At 54.0% G+C, this 19,451-nt stretch overlaps 1 protein-coding gene across 1 annotated transcript in view; it reads right to left on the reverse strand.

Annotated features, from left to right (window-relative positions):
* PAX8 (paired box 8) overlaps positions 1 to 18,165 on the reverse strand; it is a 31,563-nt gene extending 13,398 nt beyond the window's left edge. The window contains exons 1-8 of the mRNA XM_032411185.1: positions 18,063 to 18,165; positions 10,931 to 11,123; positions 8,797 to 8,994; positions 7,302 to 7,390; positions 6,906 to 7,031; positions 6,468 to 6,643; positions 2,235 to 2,358; positions 1,556 to 1,762 (exon numbers count right to left, since the gene is read on the reverse strand). Coding sequence (XP_032267076.1) covers positions 1,556 to 1,762; positions 2,235 to 2,358; positions 6,468 to 6,643; positions 6,906 to 7,031; positions 7,302 to 7,390; positions 8,797 to 8,994; positions 10,931 to 11,123; positions 18,063 to 18,165 — 1,216 coding nt within the window. The remainder of the gene's footprint in view (positions 1 to 1,555; positions 1,763 to 2,234; positions 2,359 to 6,467; positions 6,644 to 6,905; positions 7,032 to 7,301; positions 7,391 to 8,796; positions 8,995 to 10,930; positions 11,124 to 18,062) is intronic.
* Positions 18,166 to 19,451: the final 1,286 nt, after the last annotated feature.

Consider the following 19,451-nt stretch of genomic DNA (forward strand, 5'->3'; position numbering starts at 1 on the left):
CCCCCCCCCCCCCCCCCCCCCCCCCCCCCCCCCCCCCCCGCCATCCCATTTTCTCTGGCTGACATCATTCCACTCAGCTCGCAGATTTTTCTCCTTTAATCACTTTGGTCAAAACAAATGACCCATCTCTGCTGACTTCACCCGCTTTTGAAATTTTGAACTCTGAGTCAACATTAGCTTCCTTGCTCCACACCCCGAAAAACACTGCCTCTCTGCCCACACGCTGGACTTCCTTTGTTAACCCTTTACCTCTGTGCCCACCTCTTCCAAGAGGACCTCCCACATTAGATGTGGGGATGCACAGAGAATAAAAATCCCAGGTGCCTGCCAGTCAGAAAATGTAGAGTCAGTTATAAGACAGGGTCTGTGAACTTGAATAAGACAACCCTGCGGTCCCTCTGAGCAGGTAGAGGTCTTGTTCTTCTGGTTTGGCGGTTTTCAAGTCCAAGGGCTTTTAGGGGGCAGAGTCCCTACTTCAAACAGAGTAGCTCTTCATTTGTCTGGTCTGGATACCTGGCTTCTATAAAAGCTGTCATTTCAAGAGAGTGTTTTGAGGCCCAGCAAGTTGAAACCACTGGTCCAGAAGGACTGGCTCACTTCTGGCTTCCTCCATGGGTTTTAGTTCAATGCCTTGGGCCCACATCTAAAATAGTCCCATTTCTGAAGAAGCCCGTCAGGTATCTGAAGACGATTATGGGTCTCTGCTCCCTTTGCTCACTCCACTTCAGGCCTTCTGCCCAAGCCAGACACCCTGACTCTTTCGGCTGCTGCCCAGGCCCTGGCTGGATGGGCTGATGTCCTTCTGCCAGGGACATCCAGTTTGATTTGTAACTCGGGGTGCACGCAGGCTGAGCCTTCACTCTGCCAGACACCACATGCCTATTCAGGGACCTTGACCAGGCCCTTCTCCTTCCCGGGGCTGTTTCCCATCAGTATAAGGAGAGATTTGCTCTAGATGCTCCTGAGTGCTTCCAGCTTTAAATGTTTTGAGGCCAAGGAGGTTCCTGATGGGAGGTCCCCTTGTTCTCCCATCTCTCCAGTTGGTGAGTTACTCTGCTTCACTGTTTTCCAAGGGTGACCCTGTTAAGCTGGGTACAAGGAGAGCTACACGATGGAGACCCAATGGGGACGGACCCTGTTTTCTTTAGAAATTTGACCCAGAAATTGGTTACAAAAGCCAATGACTTTTTGCCCTCCAAAGTTCTTTTTTATTTCTCACCCAGACCAAGGGCTCACTGCTTTATACTGCCCAGCTCCTGACCTCAAGGTCCCTGCTGGTCCATGGGGCTTTGGGGCAAGGTTCCAGAAATCAGCCAGGCACCCCTCTTCCTGGCATCCCCACAGTGCCTGCCCCTCCCACGGCCTGACTTTGCCCGCACGGAGCACCACATCTCGGCACGTCCAAAAGTTGCAGGAAGATTGAGGGAATAGAGTGATGGTGGACAGGACTGAGGGCCAGAGAGGGGGCTGGTCCCCAAAGCAGGGGGCTGGTGGCCGGCCCTGAGGACCCCCCTCCCGCCCCCCGCGAGAGCTGCCCGGGACCTCCCTGTCGTACCTGAGAGGAGCGCCTGGCCCGTGAACTGCCCGTACACGGAGGCAGCATGGGGAAAGGCATTGAAGGGCGGGACCGAGGCACCGGCTGGGACCCCGGAGCCGACTTGCTGCAGATCCAAAAAGGCGGAGCTAGATAAAGAGGAAGGGGTGGAGCTAGAACTGGACACCTCGGGGGTTTCCTGCTTTATGGCGAAGGGTGAATGAGGATCTGCCGGAGGGAGGGAGACAACAAGGAGAGAGGGGTGTGAGATGATGGGGTGGGCACATGCACGAACCCAGCCATGAGATGTGGGGGTGGGGGGGTGCGGGCGGGGCGCTGGGGCAGGCGGTTCCTCTCTGAATCTGGGGGCGGCGGGAGGGGCTGCGCGGGGTCCTCAGGGTGAGTGAGGGAGGGGGAGAGAGAAGCTCTGCCTCCCTGCTGTGCCTCTGCGCGCGCGGAAGGACAGTGTGTGCCCCCTCCCCTCCCCCGCGGCGGTGGGGGAGCGAGAAGGCGCCGAGAAGGCCCTGGGCTACTACAAGGCGGGACCCTCTGGACCTACCTGGAGGCCCAACCGGCACAGCCCACCTCTCCTCTGCAGGCCCCGGGCCCTAGCGCCCTCCTCCTCAGGGCCAGCCACGCCCTGCCTTCCAGCCCCTCTGCAGCTGGGGCCACGCGGCCCAGGACATTTCAGGCATCGTACCTGCCACCACTGGGTAGGTCTGGTGAGTCGAGAGGTTGCGCCCCAAGGGTGTGTTGGAAGGGGTCAGGGTGGCCTTGCCGTCGTCCAGGGCGGCGCTGTTGAGCAAGGGCAGCGGGTAGAGGCCCTGGGGAACAAAAGAGAAGTCAGCGCACAGAGGCCCCTGGCAGCAGGCCTCACTAGGGACCCTGAGACCTAATCTCCGCAGAAATGCTCCCTTCTTCACTGTCCCCTTCTTTCCACTCATGCTGGACTCCACTTAGTCTGTTTAATGGGTTCTTATGTTTCTTATTCTCCGACTCCACTCGCAGCCCCATCCCTGGCTCACAGCTTCCCCTCCTGCAGCCCTGGGATTCGAAGCTGGCTGGTGGCCTGAGGGCTTGGCTGCTTGGCCGCCTCCTTCCTTGTCTCCCCACACGGTCTGGACCCACAGGGCGCGGGGCCGGAGCAGTCCGCCTGTGGCGCGGTTCTAAGTGCTTCACTCGATTCATTAATTTATTCCTCTCCAGATAGGAAGCACAGCCACAGGGAGGCCACGAAACCCGGCATGTTCCCCTATGGGGCAGAGCCAGGATTGAAACCCAAGGGGTCCGGCTGTCATGTCCATGCTCCCAAATGCTGCGCTAAACTGGATGACGTCATGACCATGTCTGTTTGCAAAGAGCTCACATGAGAGCTTTGCCCATGTTACCCTGTCCACTGACCGCCAACAGCCCTGTGACGTGGGCAAGCGATGTTGTGTCTGTTTTATATGTGGAGAGCCTGAAGCCCAGAGAGGCAAGTCCCCAGGCAAGAATGACACAGGTACTAAACCACCCCAGGTGCTCTTTCCTTCAGGGAAGCGGCAGACATGCCCCGCCCCTCCCTGCACCGGAACAGGGGGCTGTCTTCTTTCTCTCCTCTATATCCAAGTCAATATAAATTCGCTGCTTCCGCTGGAAGGTGATTCTTGGGGTTAATTTCGTTAAGGAAAAAAAAAAAACTCGATCAAGTACCTGCGGGGTTTTCTTTCTCCCTTGTTCAGTTATGGACAAGCGTGCACTACCCCTCCCCGTGACTCCCTCCCTCGAGGGGACAAGACAGCACACGCAAGCACACACCTGTCCCCCACGAGTGCGTCACACGTCACAAATACACTCTGTGTGCAACAGTAAAATCAAGGAATGCTCCGCGGTTACATAACAGCTCCACTAAAGGCAGTCACTTCCAAGGATTTCCGTGGAGCCGGGTTCTCCAAGGGGCCTGGGCGCTTTCTGGTTGCCTGCCAGGCACTTTTGGAAGCTGCAGGCAATTCTAGAGGCCACCAGGGCATCATTATCGTGTAGCCGAGATTACTGACTAATGGTGCTCTGGTTCCATGCATTCCGAGGGGGGCTTGCTTTAAGGCAGGGTGGAGCTGCTTAGAGCCAGGCTTAATGAAATTGAGCAAAATACCTAATTTCTAGAGAGTGTAAGAGAAGTTTAAAATGCCTTATGGATGTGTTGATTTGATAACAAATACCTACTCAAAATCCCATAGCTTTCCCAAATCCAGATAATTCAGTGGGGAAAAAAAAAAAAAAATCCCCCAATCCTCCCAAAGTCCCCAGTCATCCCAGTGATGGCTGGATTTCTTCCTGGGATTGAACTTGAATTGGGGTGCAGAGTGGCATAATGCTCTAGCACGAGGGCCAGTTTGAGGCCTGGGTCTGCAGTGACCAGCCACGTAGCTGTGGGCTCCTCGACCCCTCTGAGCCATGACTTTCTCATCTTTATAACAGGGAGAATAGAATCTGCATCACCAGGCTGATGTAAGGATTACATGAGATTTTTTTATACATACATTCAGTGCTTAGCACAGAATGCCCAATATGTTGCTCTAATAGGTATTATTATTTGTGAATTCTGTGAAGAGTCATATGCTGCAAAATTCTCAGTCTGTGTCATAATATTCACATTCTGCTGATCTGTTCTTGTTGCACTTGTAAAATAGAGGACAAAGAACCTCACTGTGACTCCTAGCTATGCCTGGTGGTGAAATAGCAACCAGGAGTGAGGCCACATGGCGTTTCCGTTGAATGCTTTCCCCCTTGTTGATCTTACAGGAAAGATGATTGTGCCGTCCCCCAATCCTGAGGTCGGGTGTGCGGACCTGTGCTTCTCTCTCTCGGCTCCCCAGGCCAGAGGGCCTTCCTGGGCCCAGGCGAGAGCACACAGTGTCCTTCGACAGCACAGTCCGAGTCACCAAGGGCAGGAAAGGCAGGGGCTCAGACCCAAGGAGCCCTCGGCACAGGCTGGATGCTCCCTGCCCCTCACCACCCAGCCGGGTGAATGAATGAGCAAGTAGAAGACTGACTGCGGGAGGAATGAATCATGGATGGACACTGCTGAGCCTCAGCTTCCTTACCTACAGGACGAAAGGTTGGAGCAGTTCCATGGTTTTCAAACTGTTTCTCCAGCCTTCGAGTAAGAACTGACATAAAAGCATCGTATCTAAAAACAGGGTGCCAGTGGGCCAGTCTGAATGAAACCAGGGCCGGCGGACCTGAGCTCCACAACCGTTCGCTCCCCCAGGCTCTGTCTACCTTCCCTGGCCCTGGGTTATCGAAACACAAATGCAAAGACTGGTCTCCATGGTCCCCGAGGTCCCTGTGGCTCTAAGACTCTCTAAGACCACGGTTCCCATGCGCGTGGGCCAGCTTGGTGCTGGTCTCGGTCTCCCTGTCATCAGGCAGGGCCCGCTGGGGGCTCAGCCATGGAGCCAGGAGGTGGCCCTGGGACCCAGCGGGTGCTCAGCATCTCAGCAGCAGGGTTTCTGCAGGACGGCGGGGGCTTGCACACAGAGTGGGCTCCCTGTGAGCGAGCCCACACCTGCGGCCCCACTTCCCTCCGGGAGCCATGTGCTGCCTCTCAGATGAGCACCCCGGGCCTCTCCCCAGGTCTGCTGACGGCCAGCTTTCTCTGCACCCCCTCATGGTGGCCGCGGCCCAGGCTGATAAAATCGCTGACGCAGATTGCCTGCCCAGCTGCGGAGCTGGCGTGGGCCCAGCAGCCCAGACGGTGCCTGGCGACAGTTCAGCTGCTTACTGGCATCGTCCACATTGTCCTGCTCAGACTTTCAAGGCGTAAGGCTTGCCTCACTCCTGGATCAAACGACAGCGTGAGCAAAGTGGGGTGAGCAGAGCCACCCTAAGGGAATTCCTCAGCTGGGATGGGGGGTGGAAGCCATGGCTACTGGGGACAGATGCGTGTGAACGGAGGGAACAACGGTCCTGGAAGTTCTGTCAGAGTTGTGGAGTCTCTGCTGGGCTCGGTGGGGGGAGACCAGTGACATCTCTGTTAGCTTTTCCCAGAAGCTGACCCACTGTAAACCATTTCACCCATTCTGAGCACTAGAAATAAAAAGTCCCCTGTAACTTGCAATTTATTGTTCTGGATTTCTCAGCTCACTCACCAATACACCTTTACTGAGTATCTATTCTAAGAGGGGCACCTTGTTGGTGCCAGAGATAAAAAAAAAAAAAAGATGCTTCAAGATGCTGCCCTGCCTTATGAAACCCACTGCCTACACCCCTGCCCATGGACAATTAGAGTACGCCGTGAGAAGTTACTGGAGTGGCGTGTTGGACGGGCAGAAGCACAGACGAGGGAGAGATGAAGCATGTCTGAGGGGCAGGGCATGATTCATGGGTAAGTGATGCTTGAGCTGAGTCATAATGGCCAAGCGGTACTTTTCCAGGCAGAAAGGTGGAAGGCAAGGTGCTCTGCGGGGCGGGCATGCAGTGTGCCAGTGCAGAGGGGTGTGAACGAGCATGACGTGCTCGCGAGCGTGAGTAATGCAGATCAGTGGTGTGCAGATGTGAGCAGCCAGAGGTAGGCTGGAGGTGCTGGTCGAGGTCATGGTGTAAGGCTTTGAGCAGCCGCTTCAGAGCTGTGGGACCTGACGCTGCGGTCTGGGAAAGCCCCAGAGGACAGAGGGATGGCACGGCCTGGGTGTGGTGCTCTTCCAGAAAGGGCGGAGCTCAGAGGCTAAGGGTGACGGAAGGCAAGAGGGCTGGGGAGAGGAGGAAGGTGCCCGCATCTGGTAAAAGAAAGTCTGTGTCAACTTGGAGCTGCATGCAGCATGCACCCTGAGCCCAGTGGCACAGCTTCTAGTTGCTTTGGTGGCAAGACTGCAGGCTGACTAGGAGTTTTCCAGAGACTGTGCTTTGCTGGGCCCCTGCCCACCACTGCTCCAGGGCTCACCTGGCTGCTCACCTGCTCGCCTTTGGTGTGGCTGGGGGAGGCGTAGGCCTCCGGGTAGTGCTGCCTCTCGAATGGGCACTCGAGCGGCTCAAGGTGGTGCTGGCTGAAGGCGTCCGTGCGCAGGTGCTTGCGGGGCCCGCTGCTGCTGCCCTGGGAGTCGATACTCAGCCGGCAGCTGTCCTGGTCACCTGGCATCCCCAGGCAGGGAGAAAGCTTTCAGGGGACCCAGCTACCCATGCCCCAGGCCAGAGTGGAGGGGCAGACTCGGGCTGCAGAGGGACGGGAAGGATCCGGCTCCGGGCCGGGTGACTGTGGCCAGCTTAGGGCAGGCCATGTGCTGTAGGCGGGAGTCGCCGGCACCTGCAAAGTCCGGAGCCACCAGTCTCCTTGGAGCCTGAGCAGACCGCCCTCCTGCACCCCCAACCTGCCCTCTGGTTCCCCAACACTCACTGTCGTCCATTTTCCTCTTGCTGTCGCTGCCAGGCTGAGCGATCCCCAGGAGCCCGTTGATGGAGTAGGTGGAGCCCAGAGAGTCTGACTGGGGTGACTCTGGGGGCGTTACGGCTGAGCTGGGGACTGCAGTGGGATGAGAGGGAGAGGGTCAGCATATGCAGGGGACACCCCTCAGAGCCCACTGGCAGGAGGGTATCTTGGAGTCGAGGCTGCCTGAAGTGTCGCCACCCCTAAGTATGTCAGTGCATCTTTCCTGGGACCCAGTGAGGCTTTGTCCCTGCAGAAGGGCTCAGTCCACGCCGGGGGTGTGTCTGTGTGGGTGTGTGTGTGACTACGGGTTTGCAGGTGGGTGTGCGTGTGCGACGTTGAGCATGCCAGCACATCAGCACTCACTCAGCGTATGTCCTGGGCTCAGGGACTTGGTGGCCACGCAGCTGTCCATGGGGAGGTTGAACGGTTGCTGCACTTTGGTCCGGATGATTCTGTAAGGAAGATGAGAAGGGCTGTTAGAGAGAAGAGGAGGAAATAGGACTCACGCGGCCCCGGATCCTGTGCCTTTTTGAGAGCTCACTTGGGTATCTTAGAGGCACCTCGACTACAACCTGTCTAAAATCAAACCCCTGACCTCACTCCTCACACCTGGTCCTTCCCAGTGTTCTGTTTCGTGATCAGTTCCACTGGTCACTCAAGGTGGAAATATAGGTGGAGCTTTACATCTGCCTCCCCCCTCCTCTATCAAAGCCATCATGAGGTTCTGTGGGTTTGACCTTGTAAACCTCTCCAGCATCGACTCCTCTCTGCATGTCACTGTCAGCAACATAATGCAGGCCACCACCAGCTCTCTCCACCACCCCCCCCCCCCCCCGCCCCCCCCCCCCCCCCCCCCCCCCCGGGATCACTCACTGGCCCACCCCTATCTGCTCTTGACCCTTTCTAATCTATTCTCCCTATTGTAACCAGAGTGGACTTTTTGAAATGCAAGTCAGCCTCCTGCTTACAGTCTGCCAAGTTTCTTATAGGTCACAGGCAAGAATATGTGACATGGCCACCAGCCTCTAAAGGGCAGTTTTTGCTGACATTTCCACCTCACCTACCTCGTGCTCCCCTTCTATCTGCTGGCTTTCTTTCAGCTTCTTGTCTAAGATCTGTGAGCCACAGGGCCTTTGCATATGCTGTCTCCAAGCTCCTTTGGCTCCCCTTTTCACCTAGTTAACTCTTATTCATTGTTTCTTACTCAGGGACATCTTTTCATTCCTTCCTAAACCAAGCACCCTATGCTAACTCACATACCTCATGTCCCTCTCCTTAGGAGGACTTAGAGCTGCATTTTTACAATTGTGTATGTGGGCACTTGATTAGTACTTGATTAGTGTCTATCTTCTCACTAGACTATAAGCTCCACAAGGACAAGGATTGTGTGTTCCCAGGGCCTAGCACATTATGAGTGAATTACGTATATAGGAATGAATGAGTGAGTAAATGATTGATTGAGGCTGTGAGTGAATAATTGAAAGACCAAACAATTGAGTGAATGCTTGAATGAGGGCCAGGTTAGGGGTCATGTGGCCCAGGAAAAGGTCACTTTGAGATTCTTTTATTGAATGAAAGAGGATATAGCGTGTGAGGAAGGAAACTGGCGAAGTACAACCCGGGGTCGGGTGGGGTGGGGTGGGGTGGGGGCGGGAGTGTCGCAGAGCAGTGGGGAGGTGTGATACCTGCCCCACGGCGCCTGGGGTGCTTCCTGCTTAATTCTTCAGCAGGAGGCCCCTTCCTAGGTTCTGTTCCACCCAAGCCAGGCCCTTCTTTGGGTCTCCGTCATGGTTCCCCCAAAGCCCAGGTGCCCTGCCCCCCACGCCCCCCCCAACCCTGGCTGCTGAGTCCCTCTCACCTGTTGATGGAGCTGACACTGGGCACAGTGTCATTGTCACAGACACCCTCCGCCAGGAGCCGGTCTCGGATCTCCCAGGCAAACATGGTGGGGTTCTGCCGCTTATAGTCTCCAATCTTCTCCACCACCTTGGGGGTGGCCACCTTGGGCTTGGAGCCCCCTATCACTCCAGGCCGGATGCTGCCGGTCTCGTAGTACCTACTCCAATAGAGAACCCCAAAGAATTACCCAATAAGCAGGTGGGGTCTTCGGGCAGGGACTTAGCCAGAGACTCTTGTTCCTCTCTAAGGCTTCAGGGGGTAAAATGCACCCCCAGGGCTGGCCTCAGACACTTGATGTTCTTGGCACTGTCTGTTTCCCTTGCATGAGTACGTTTACGCTGCTGACAAACCAGAGCCCTCTGCTAAAGACTTCACCCTGGACACCTGGCTTCTCTCTCTTTCCCTCCTGCCAGTCTCCTGCATCTGAGCTCCTGCCAGAGCCACCTTCGGCACAAGAGCGATTTCCCTTCTTAGAAAGGAGGTTTTGCTGCACATGCTCCGTGCGTACATATAGGTTCACAGTGGTGGGTTTCTCTACGCCGCTTTCTGGGGTTAAAGCTTGACTCACCATTCTTGGCCATCCTGGCTTTCCCCCTCCCCAGGAAGCTAGTTTGGATGGTTGGGCCCTCTGCTCTGTCTTACTGGTTCACCTTTGCTCCCCTACCTTCTCCCCCAGCCACCACCTCCCAGCTGGCCACTGGTTTTCTACCAGATTACATGGTTCAGGTGGAAGCTATTCTTCCTGGACTCTGGAATGCCAGCCTGGCCTGGATCCCTGGCCATGTCCGACCCCTTAAGCCAAGCCTGCTGTCCCAAGCTATCCACTTTTCCTCTCCCCCGAGCCCCCAGCCAGCTGCTTTGGTAGATCCGTGACTTATGTCAGGATAGCTTTCCCCTCTTTGTGGTGGAAACTCTCTGGTCTCCTCTACCACAGAATAAAGTCTGGTTCTTTAAAACTCTGCTTGTCTGTCATAGCCATCCCAGGCTCAGCTCTCGGGGACACTGCAGCCCATCTTGGGAGCCTCTCTCCTGACCCGAACCAGGGAGTGCCCTTGCCATTGGCAACTTTAGTCAGGAAGCCAGGACTCTCCGCAGTTCAGCTACAGTCAGGTCCCTTTGACTCTTTAAACCAGAACTCCTGCTGAACCCACCTGTGAGCTGGGTGAGGGAGACAGGTGCACTGAGCCGACGCCAAGCCCCCAGTCCCCCAGGGCAGGGGCATTTGGAGAGTCGCTCTCCAGACTGTGCTGTGTCAGCCCAGACGCAGGGCTTTGCTGCTCCTGGTCCTTCCTGAACCTTTGGGTCAGTGGTCCTCAACTCTGGCTACAGAAAATTGAATCCCTTGAAGGAGCCTTAACATTATACAAAAACTTGGGCCCGTTCTCCTAAAGTTCTGCTTTAGTGGGTGTGGGCTGGGGCCTAGACATAATTTTTTTTTTAAATTAAGTTTCCCTAAGTGACTCTAATGTGCAGCCAGGGTGATGAACCACTGCTCTGGAGTGAGTGTTCATGACTGGTACATGGTCATCTCCTAAAAATCACAGCACCCAGGCCTGGCTCCCGGAGGGGATGCTGTGATTTATATGTAGGTCTGGACCAGGCCTTAAGGATCTACATCTCATCAAGGAACCCTGGTGCTTCCGTGGCAGGTGCTCTGGGAATTAATTTTGAGAAGCACCCTCAGACATCCCTCATGCGGGGGGTTAGACTGCAGGAGTCACCTCTGATCTTGTGTCCCCTTCCTAATGGCTCCATTTCCCTTGGTCTCAGCCAGGGTGGAGGTGGGGTGCTTTGGGGAGGATTCTCCTGCTTTAGGAGTAGAGAAGCCCCTAAAAACGAGAGATGGGGCAAAGGAGAAAAGCGAGAGGGAGAAATGAAAGGAAGGAGAAATGGACAAAGAAGGAAGCAATGACAGGAAAATAACAGAAGAGCAGTGGGCGGGGAGGCCCGGAAGCACCACGGGGGCAGGGCGGGGGGACGGAAGCTGGACATCTGAAAGACCGAGTGCCCCGGGGGCAGGGGCGTGGCTGCCAGGTGGGCCGCTCCAGGCAAGCCCTGCAGGGAAGGTGGCACGTGGTGAATTTCGTGCTTACCTGCCAAGGATCTTGCTGACACAGCCATGGCTGACTCGGAGCTGGCGGGAGATGTCACAGGGCCGCACGCCCTGGTGGGCCAGGTCCACGATGCGTTGACGCACCACTTCAGGCAGGGGTCTGCCGTTCACAAAGGCCCCTCCCAGCTGGTTCAGCCCTCCGTGGCCTAAGAAGACAGTAGTCCCAGGAACAGCTATCAGGGCCGGGCAGGGCAGGGGGGTGGGAATTAGCCCTTGAGTGTGGGTGCGGTGTGCATGCGCGACGGTGTGCGTGTGAACTCTCACCAGCGTGCCCTCTGGTGCTCCTGCTGATGGACCGCCTCCTCTCCCCCATTGCAGAGGGAGGCTAGCTCCCGTTGGGGAGGGTCACATATGATGCTGGAGGGACACATTGCAATCTGGGGACTGCTTGGGCCTGCTCAGTCTCCTCTCAGACCTTCAGCCCTTCACTCTGAATAACAACTAACTCCCCACCTTCTTCCCTCCCTCCAAAAAGTATATAAAGAGTTGGAGGTGCAGGGTCTTCCTACTCTGATGCTGAGCTGTGTGATGCTGGCTCTCCTTTTCTTATCTATAGAACGAGGGCATAGACTAAACCAGTGGTCTTTACGTTTGTCTTTGTCTTTCTTCTTAACACAGAGCCAGATTTTATCAGCACAAGTGCATTGAGAAACACAAACACCAACAAACAAAAGCAGAGCTTCTGTGGTTGAGCTGAGGCAGAGTGGGCCCAGGCCTTGTCCATGGGCTCCCAGCCCTAGTGATCCCATGGCTTCTCTCTCTAACAGGCCAGAGCACTACAAGGGCGGGCAGAGATCTCCCCGGCATGCGTTCGCAGAGGTTCCAGGGACGTGACATGGCGGGCTGCAAGCTGTTGTGCAGAACATGGACGTGCCGTGGATGTGTGTGCATGTTCCTTAGCTGCCTTGCTGCCTTGCCCTCTGCCCCCTGGCCCCAGCCTGTGTTTCATTCTGAGCCCATCTACCTAGTCAAGCATGTATGTACTGAGTGCCTACATGTGCCAGGCAATCTACCAGGTCCTGCAGGTGCCCAGGTGAATAAGGCGGGTGTGATCTCTGTTCTTGTCTCATGGGGTTTACTAAAGTGAGGGCCCAGACCAACAAACAGCCAATCACCCGACCACGTGACCACTGCTGGGGCCAGGGCCAAGTAGGGGGTTATGCGGACCACTGGAGAGGACCAAGCCCAGGCTTAGGGACTCTAGAAGGGTTCCTGGAGAAGTCTACACTTTGACTGAAGGTAAAGAGGTGTTCACCAAGGGAAGGAGGGAAGGGAGAAAACTGTTCCAGGCAGTGGGAACAGCATGTGCAAAGGCTTAGAGGCAAGAAGGTGCTTGCCCGTTAGATTTACCAACCTTCTCAAATCTTGCAAATCTGGTGACCCAGGCAGGGCTCATTCTGGGGCTAAGATCGCCCTTTTGTTGATGAAGAGACTGGGGCTTGGAGGGTGTGAGTGACCTGCTTTCCATGACTTTGTGACTCAGCCTGTATGAGGCGCTGCCAGGCTCTGGCCAAGGATTAAGGCTTCCATCAGTGCTTCTTGGGTTGAGCCCTGTTCTATGGCCAGAACCAACCCTGGAACCTTGGCCCTGCAGCCTGTGCTCAGGGTGCCACGATCCGGGCATGAAGGACCCCTTTTCATACGAGGGCGTGATTTGGTGGTCTGGCTGGGATGGTAGAGCTGCAGGGGTAAGAGTCAGGGGGAGGGGGTAGGCGAGGAGGAAGAGCCAGCCCCAAGCCTTCTGTGTGAGCCCGTTAAGGACTCTTTATGGCCGAGGGTGGGCACACAGTGCCCATTACTGCCCACGGACTTAGCACATTCAGAACCGCCTTGCCATGTCTCCTCGGGGGCCCAAGCTGGCTTCGGCAGAACAGTCAATTTCTCTTAAAAGAAAAAAAGAGGCTATAAGTCTCTGGCCTGGGCACTAAGTCAGGAGGAACAAGCCTGCTGGCCAAATACCCAGCAGGAGGGACACAGTGATCCATCTCCCTGGTGGAGGCGATTGGGTGAGCTTGGACACAATTTCCACTGTCCCATACAGCTTGTCCCAGCGAGTGCTTTTCCACAAGGGCTGGGAGGACATCCCAGATGGCTCACTTCTGAGCCCCTTCCACTGGCTTCTCACGGCCACAGGCCATCCTTGGAGAATGGCTTAGCCGTTTGACCCTCACTCCATCCTCGTGGTCTTTTGGCTCTTTGGGTCCAGACACTGAACACAAGGGGGCGCCAGACAGCCACCCAAACGCAGACAAGACCTTGAGACCCGCCCGCTTTGTCCCCATTTTCCAGAACTTAGGCTGCCACCTCAACCACCAAGCCTCAGGTGTTTGTGCTAGGACCTCTATATCTGGAAGCAAGGTTTCCTACAGGTGGAGTTCTTCACCCCTAGAAAGGTAGCAGGTTTAAAAAACCAAGCACCATTTTTGGGGTGACCTGAATTGGGTATTGTGCCTTAAAAAAAAAAAAAAAAAAACCAACCCTGTCTGTCTCTCTATTGAAAAAGCTATGTGGGCTATTGTCCAAAATCTTCCTGAAGGACTGATCAGGATCCTTAGAGACCCAAGCCCTCAGGAACCCTCCTTGAAACCTTATTTATTAGATCATCCAGCATCAGTGTGAAGGGAAAGGGGTACTTATACCTCTGGCCCTTAAACTATAAATTATCTAGTGCTTTATTTTATTTTACTGGCTTTGAATGACTCTGTGTTGCTGTACAAAGAACATTGGGCCAGATTCCTGCATTGACTCTGCCTGTTTTAATTTTATCATTTGAGAAAGTGGTTTTTTTTTTCCCAGCCTTACTGTTCCCATCCATTGAATGGGACTTCTTGCTGTGTCTGCTGCTGACCTATAACAACTGCTATAGAAAGATGGGGAAACGAGGATGTAGGAGTGTTTGGTTTGCTGAAAATCTTGATTTCGTGCAAAATTCTTCTAATTTTTAATATTTACATGGTTGAATGTTATGACCCCAAGCTTGGCCTTAGGGCTGGAACAGTGGTTCTCAAACTTGAGCATGCATCGGAATCACTTGGGGGGCTTGTTAAATCATAGGCTGATGAGCCCAATGCCCTGAGTGTCTGAATCAGCAGGTCTGGGATGGAACCAAGAATTTGTTTCTAGGAAGTTTCCAGATGCCGCTTGTCTGGGGCCATATGGCGCAAACTACTGGTTTAGGCTGGACGATGGCTGGTAAAGAAAATCAAGAGAGGAACTAAATACTTGTACCCTTACCACCTCGGCCCCGCCAGTTTTAAAGAATAATAATTCATACTGTTTGTATATCATAGTTTTCATTTCTTCATGTATGAAGCACCTGCCATGAGGGTGCAAAGCACTGAGGAAACCATCTTGAAAAGGACAAGAAACTGGCCCTCAAGGAACTTACAATCTTCGGGGGATCCAATCACATATATTGGGAATCACCATGCTAAGGGAGAAGTTTCTTGAGAGAGGTTAAGTTCAGGTGCTAGGGGAGCCCATAAGTGGTCAGTTGGAGGTTGCAGGGAGGGATGACTAGGAGGTAACCAGGGGAAGAAGTTTCCACAGGAAAATAAATCCATGCACAAGGTCTTGGTGCTCTCAAGATATTGGAAGACACTTACTGTGGTGTAGGACAGACAGGTAGCAGAGTCTGGAAAGAGCCTGCTGGCTGAAGATGGCGATGGCCCCTATGGTTTGAGGTTTTGAGCTGAGTCCCTGTAATGGAAGGACTTTTGTCCTTCCTGTGTCCGGTGTGGGGGAGTGGACTCCTTTGGGTGAGTCACCACCAAATGCCCAGAGGTGGGTGCAGCCTTCCTTCCTGCACCGGGAAGGGCTGGGCCGCCCACTGTGTTGACCACCTTTCCATGCTGTGGACGGGGTGGGCTTTGAGGCCGGAAGCCAGGAATGAGTGGGAGCCCCTGGTTGGGCTAGGGGGAAGGTGTGAACCAGAAAGAGGTTTGAAGCTTCCTAAGCAAAGGCCCTTTGCATGGTCTGGAGCGTCGTGGGTGGGGAGCTGTGGGTATGGAAGAGGAAGACAAGCCTGTCTGGCTGGACACTAGCAGGTTCTGAGTGTGAAGGCCCTCAGACAAAGGGATGCCAACTTTCCCAGGGCCGGAGAGGACTATTCTACAGTGAGGGGTCTGGAAGCCTGCAAAGCCCCAGCTGAACAGAGATGTATACTATGGAGAAGTGACCATGTAGGGAGGAATTAGGGCTTTCTTTGGTCATTTCTTCACCCCTTATAGAGCTCTGAGGAGCAGGAATGGTAGAAGGAAAAGAGAGGCTCATCGTACAAAACTCCTGTTACAGGCACCAATCCCACACCCTTAAGGCACACGGAGAGTTTTCCCGGGCCCCCATAGTCCTCTATACGAGTCTCCATCATGGCACTGATTACATTAATTAGTCTCTTTGTTTATTCTCTTTAAGGGCAGAGGCCCTGTCTTTGTCTACCTGGCACCTGTCACAAAAGTCTAATTAATGCTTCCATATATACATGTGACAGAAAAATGCTTTCCAAATGTGAGGGCCCGGTGTGCAGCCACTGTGCAGACTCCCCACGGTAGGATCCCTAAGTGGCCGACTCCAGTACGTTCCTCTTTCTTCCTGTCTCGTTCCTCACGCCTCTGCCCAGTCCAGAGTGACACACTGGTTCAATGGGTTGTTCTGGAAAAATTTCCCCTTAACTACCTGGGGGTTTTTGCTTTAGCTCCAAAGGGTGGCAAGGTGGCAGGACTATCACGGGAGGGGTGGTGGCTGCCTTGAGGTGTCCTTTAGATCACACGGTGCCTACTCCCCTTGCACAAAGGAATGGCCTTGCCGTGAAGCAGGCTCTGACGTACTTAGCCTGGTGATGTTGTCATCCCCTCCGCCGCTGCCCCCCCCAACCCCGCCGTGCGCTTGCTCCCAGGCAGGTGGTCTCCCACTGTAACCTCCCAGCTGCTCCCCTTGGCCCGGTGCCTTTCTGGAATAAAGGCCAGGGTCTCTGCCTCATACCACTCCTAGAGAAAATGTTCCAGGACCACGGAAACCTAGCGTTCCAACCTCTCGTTCCACCTCCCACCGCGGGCGTGCACACCGGATCGCGCCGGCACCCATGGCTATGGGTCACCCAGGCACCCAGGCCTTGCTGCAGCACAGAAGGGGCGGGCACGCGGAGAAGCAACACTCCGCATCTGCCTTCAGCCCCGACCTGCTGCATGGCCTTGGTATCGGGGCCTTGCCCCTCTCCTCCCCAGGCTAACTGGAGCCGAGAGACAGTAGCTGGCTAAAGCTGCGGCTTATGCCTCTCCTTCATTTCGCATTGACCCCATCACCCTTCTACCTGTTCTGGAACGCCACTCCATAAATTATCCTCATATTTCTTTTATGTTATTTACCTCTCCCTTTCTACGAGGTCTTTCCCCTGGGCCTACAAACACAATGAAATTCACCTATGTTGCCTCCCCACCCCTGCCCCCTCCCCCCAATATTCTCCCCTTGACTGTGAACTTTTTTCTTACTATTGTTTTAGACCAGATTTCTCAAGAAGTAGTCATACTTGCTGTTCCCATTTCTTTTCATTTCCTTCCTGGCTGCTCATTGGTTACCCTGCCACCCCTCGGGCTGAGCATGTACTCAGACACTCAGTACTGGGTAGAAGGGGAGTGGTGTGGGTGTGACGTTCTCCTCCTTGAGGACGTTTCTGTGACAATGTTGTCTCCTGGTTCCTCATACCTTCAGACCTGCTTTTGTTTCTCTTTACTGGGGTTCTCCTCCCTCCTTTGTTCAATTAGATGTGTCTATTTTTCAGGCTTTTCTTAAACCCCAGTGCTGCGCCCACTCTAGACGGTCGTCTCTGGCGATCACCCCCACTCCCACTGTTTTCCCTACTACCCATGCACTGATGGCCCTGTGGGCATCCCCGGGATCTCCAGCCCAGAGCTGTCCCCCTACGTTTATGTTCAGTTTCCTATTGGAAATCTCCTGTTGGGTGATGAGGAGTCTCCTTGCTAGTGCTGTCTTGGTTGGGAACATCACGAGCTGCCGCACAAGCATAGAACCTGCCCTTTGGCATCACCTCATGCCACCTTGCACCACACCACCCTGCACCCTCATTGGCCTTCTGCATGACTTCAGAGCTAGTAGCGCGTCCTTCTCCCTTGGGGCTTTTGCACATGCTGTTCCCTCTGCCTGAACTCTTGTCTTCCCCTCTTATCTAGTTAACTCCTACCCGTCCTGTATAGCTTAGCGCAGTCACTTGGGCTGGGTGGCTTTGCTTTATCCTACCGAGAAGGTTAGGGCCTGTGTTTAGACAATCTCGACCAATGTCCCTTACCTTTCCTGCCTGGCGTTCATTCAAATTTTAATTTTACATTCATTTGCATGATTATACACACACAGGAGTAGCGACTGTCTCGCCCACCAGATTGAAAGCTTCGTGATGGGGGCAGGACCATGTCTGTTTTGTTCATTATTAAATTGGATTAGGCATTCAATTAATATATGCCCCATGAATTAACTAAGGGCCTTCAGCTTCTTCCATTCTCCCCATACGGAGGACTCACCAAACCATGGCATTTTTACCTCCTAAATATTTACCTAACCAGTACCTTCCTAGCCATCCTAGCATTCACACATCCATGTATTCGTGTATCCATTCAGTGTATATGTGCTGAGTACCCACCACATGCCAAACACTTTCCTGGAACTGATCATACAGAATTCATGCCTGACCTCATGGAGCCTCCAGTCTAGAAATGGGTAGATATTTACAAAGTAAACACACAAATAATTGTGTAAGTATTGCTTGGATGGTGCTAAGAAGGACACAGTAGGGTACAGTATTAAAGAATAATGGGGGGAAGGTGAGAGATAGAATTACTTCCAGGTGACCCAAGAAAATCTGGGACAAAGGTGAGTAGGAGTTAATTAGTCATGTGGACTCGCTGGTCCCTGCACTCAACGTGCACATGTGACTTTTTGCTTGGGAGCAACGCATCCAAAACCCACGTCTGACCGTGTCCCTCGTGAAGAAGCCTGCTGGGGCTGTGCCCCATCTCCTGCCTGGTGAGGTCTAAGCTACTAAACCTGGAGGAGAGGGTCCACATGAGCTGAGCCTGGCTTACCTTTCCAGCCTCCATCCCTACCTGTCTGAGCCTTATCTCCGATGACCCAGCAATGCGGAATTGCTTGCTGGTCTTTTGCAGCAACTGAATCCTCGCCTGTCGCCTTGTCTGTGCCGCCCTCCATGCGTGCAGCGGCCTTTCCTAACTGGCTCCGCATCGCTCTGTACTCATGCGTTGAGTCACTTCAGGAAGCTACTTCCTACAAGAAATCTTCCCTGCCCTTCCTGCCTGCTGTCTCTCGTCCTTTCTTTTAAACATGCCAGGGCACAGTGTCTACCACTACATGCAGCAGAGAATGTGTCTCTTTATAAGGTCTGTGCCCTGCTGCGTCGACTGTGGGCCCTTTGAGGGATGACGTGGCTTTTTTGTTTTTAATCTGTAAAGCCCTAATATGCTGGTATAATGCTTGGTGCACAGCAGGTACCCAATAAATGTTTGCTAAGTATTGGGAAAAAAGGCATGAAGGAGGGAAGGAAAGAAGGAACAAAGGAAAGAGAGGGGAGGAAGGAAGGAAGGAAGGAAAGGAGAGAGGGGAGGGAAGGGAGAGAGAGAGGGAGGAAGGAAAGTAAACAGGCTCAAAACAAGCCTAGTGAAGCCCACACATTCCTTGCCCTATGCAGAATTGTGTCTTCCAAAGTCACATTCTCTTAGACATGAGCTTTTTTAAAAGGGTCCAGGAAAAGAGCAGTTTGCCCTCCTCCAGGAGCCATGGGATGAAGGCAGAGGGGCCTTCCTTTACATCCAACCTTTGACATCAGCATGAAATGTGTGAGCACTTGTCGTGAACTTACGGCCCGTTTGGTTCTGCAGGAGCTCTCTGTGGGAGCAGAGCTACTGTGTCATGTCACCCCCATGAGGAAACTGTCACCAAGGCGGGTCTGCCAATTCCGAGGTGAGAAGGCTTTTCCTTCTAACCCTGGCCTCAGAGGGCCTTATGGAGAAAGACGAGGGGTGACCTACACAGGTTGACCCCTACGGGCTTTACGGCTCCAGGGGGAGACTTTAGCGTGCCTCGAGGGAAAGAGCCACAAGAGACAGCTTGAACTAGGGATGACCATGGTGTAGTGTCAAAAGCTCCCCTTCCTGGGACTTGGACACCCCAGAGTCGGAGGCTCCCTTGAGGAGAAGTTTCTGACTTGGGGCTGTTGCACAGGGCTGCCCTTTTATGTCTAACAGGATCCAGCTGGTCAAAAAGAAACTGGTTTCCCAGGTCTCGCTGCCAAGAAGCTCAGCATTGTGCTCTGTGTTCAAGGCTGAGGGCATGACCAAGCCAGTCCTGGAGTCCTGTTTCCTCAGACCTCCTCTGACATTAAGTAGCATGTCAGTCAGAGTCCAGTCAGAAACCAGAAGCCCGTTCTGAGGTACTTCAGCAGAGGGGCTTCGGTGTAGGAACTCGCTTCTCTGGGTGCT

Source organism: Phoca vitulina, unplaced genomic scaffold (genome assembly GCF_004348235.1).
Source record: "Phoca vitulina isolate PV1807 unplaced genomic scaffold, GSC_HSeal_1.0 scaffold12, whole genome shotgun sequence".
Taxonomy (NCBI): Eukaryota; Metazoa; Chordata; class Mammalia; order Carnivora; family Phocidae; genus Phoca; species Phoca vitulina.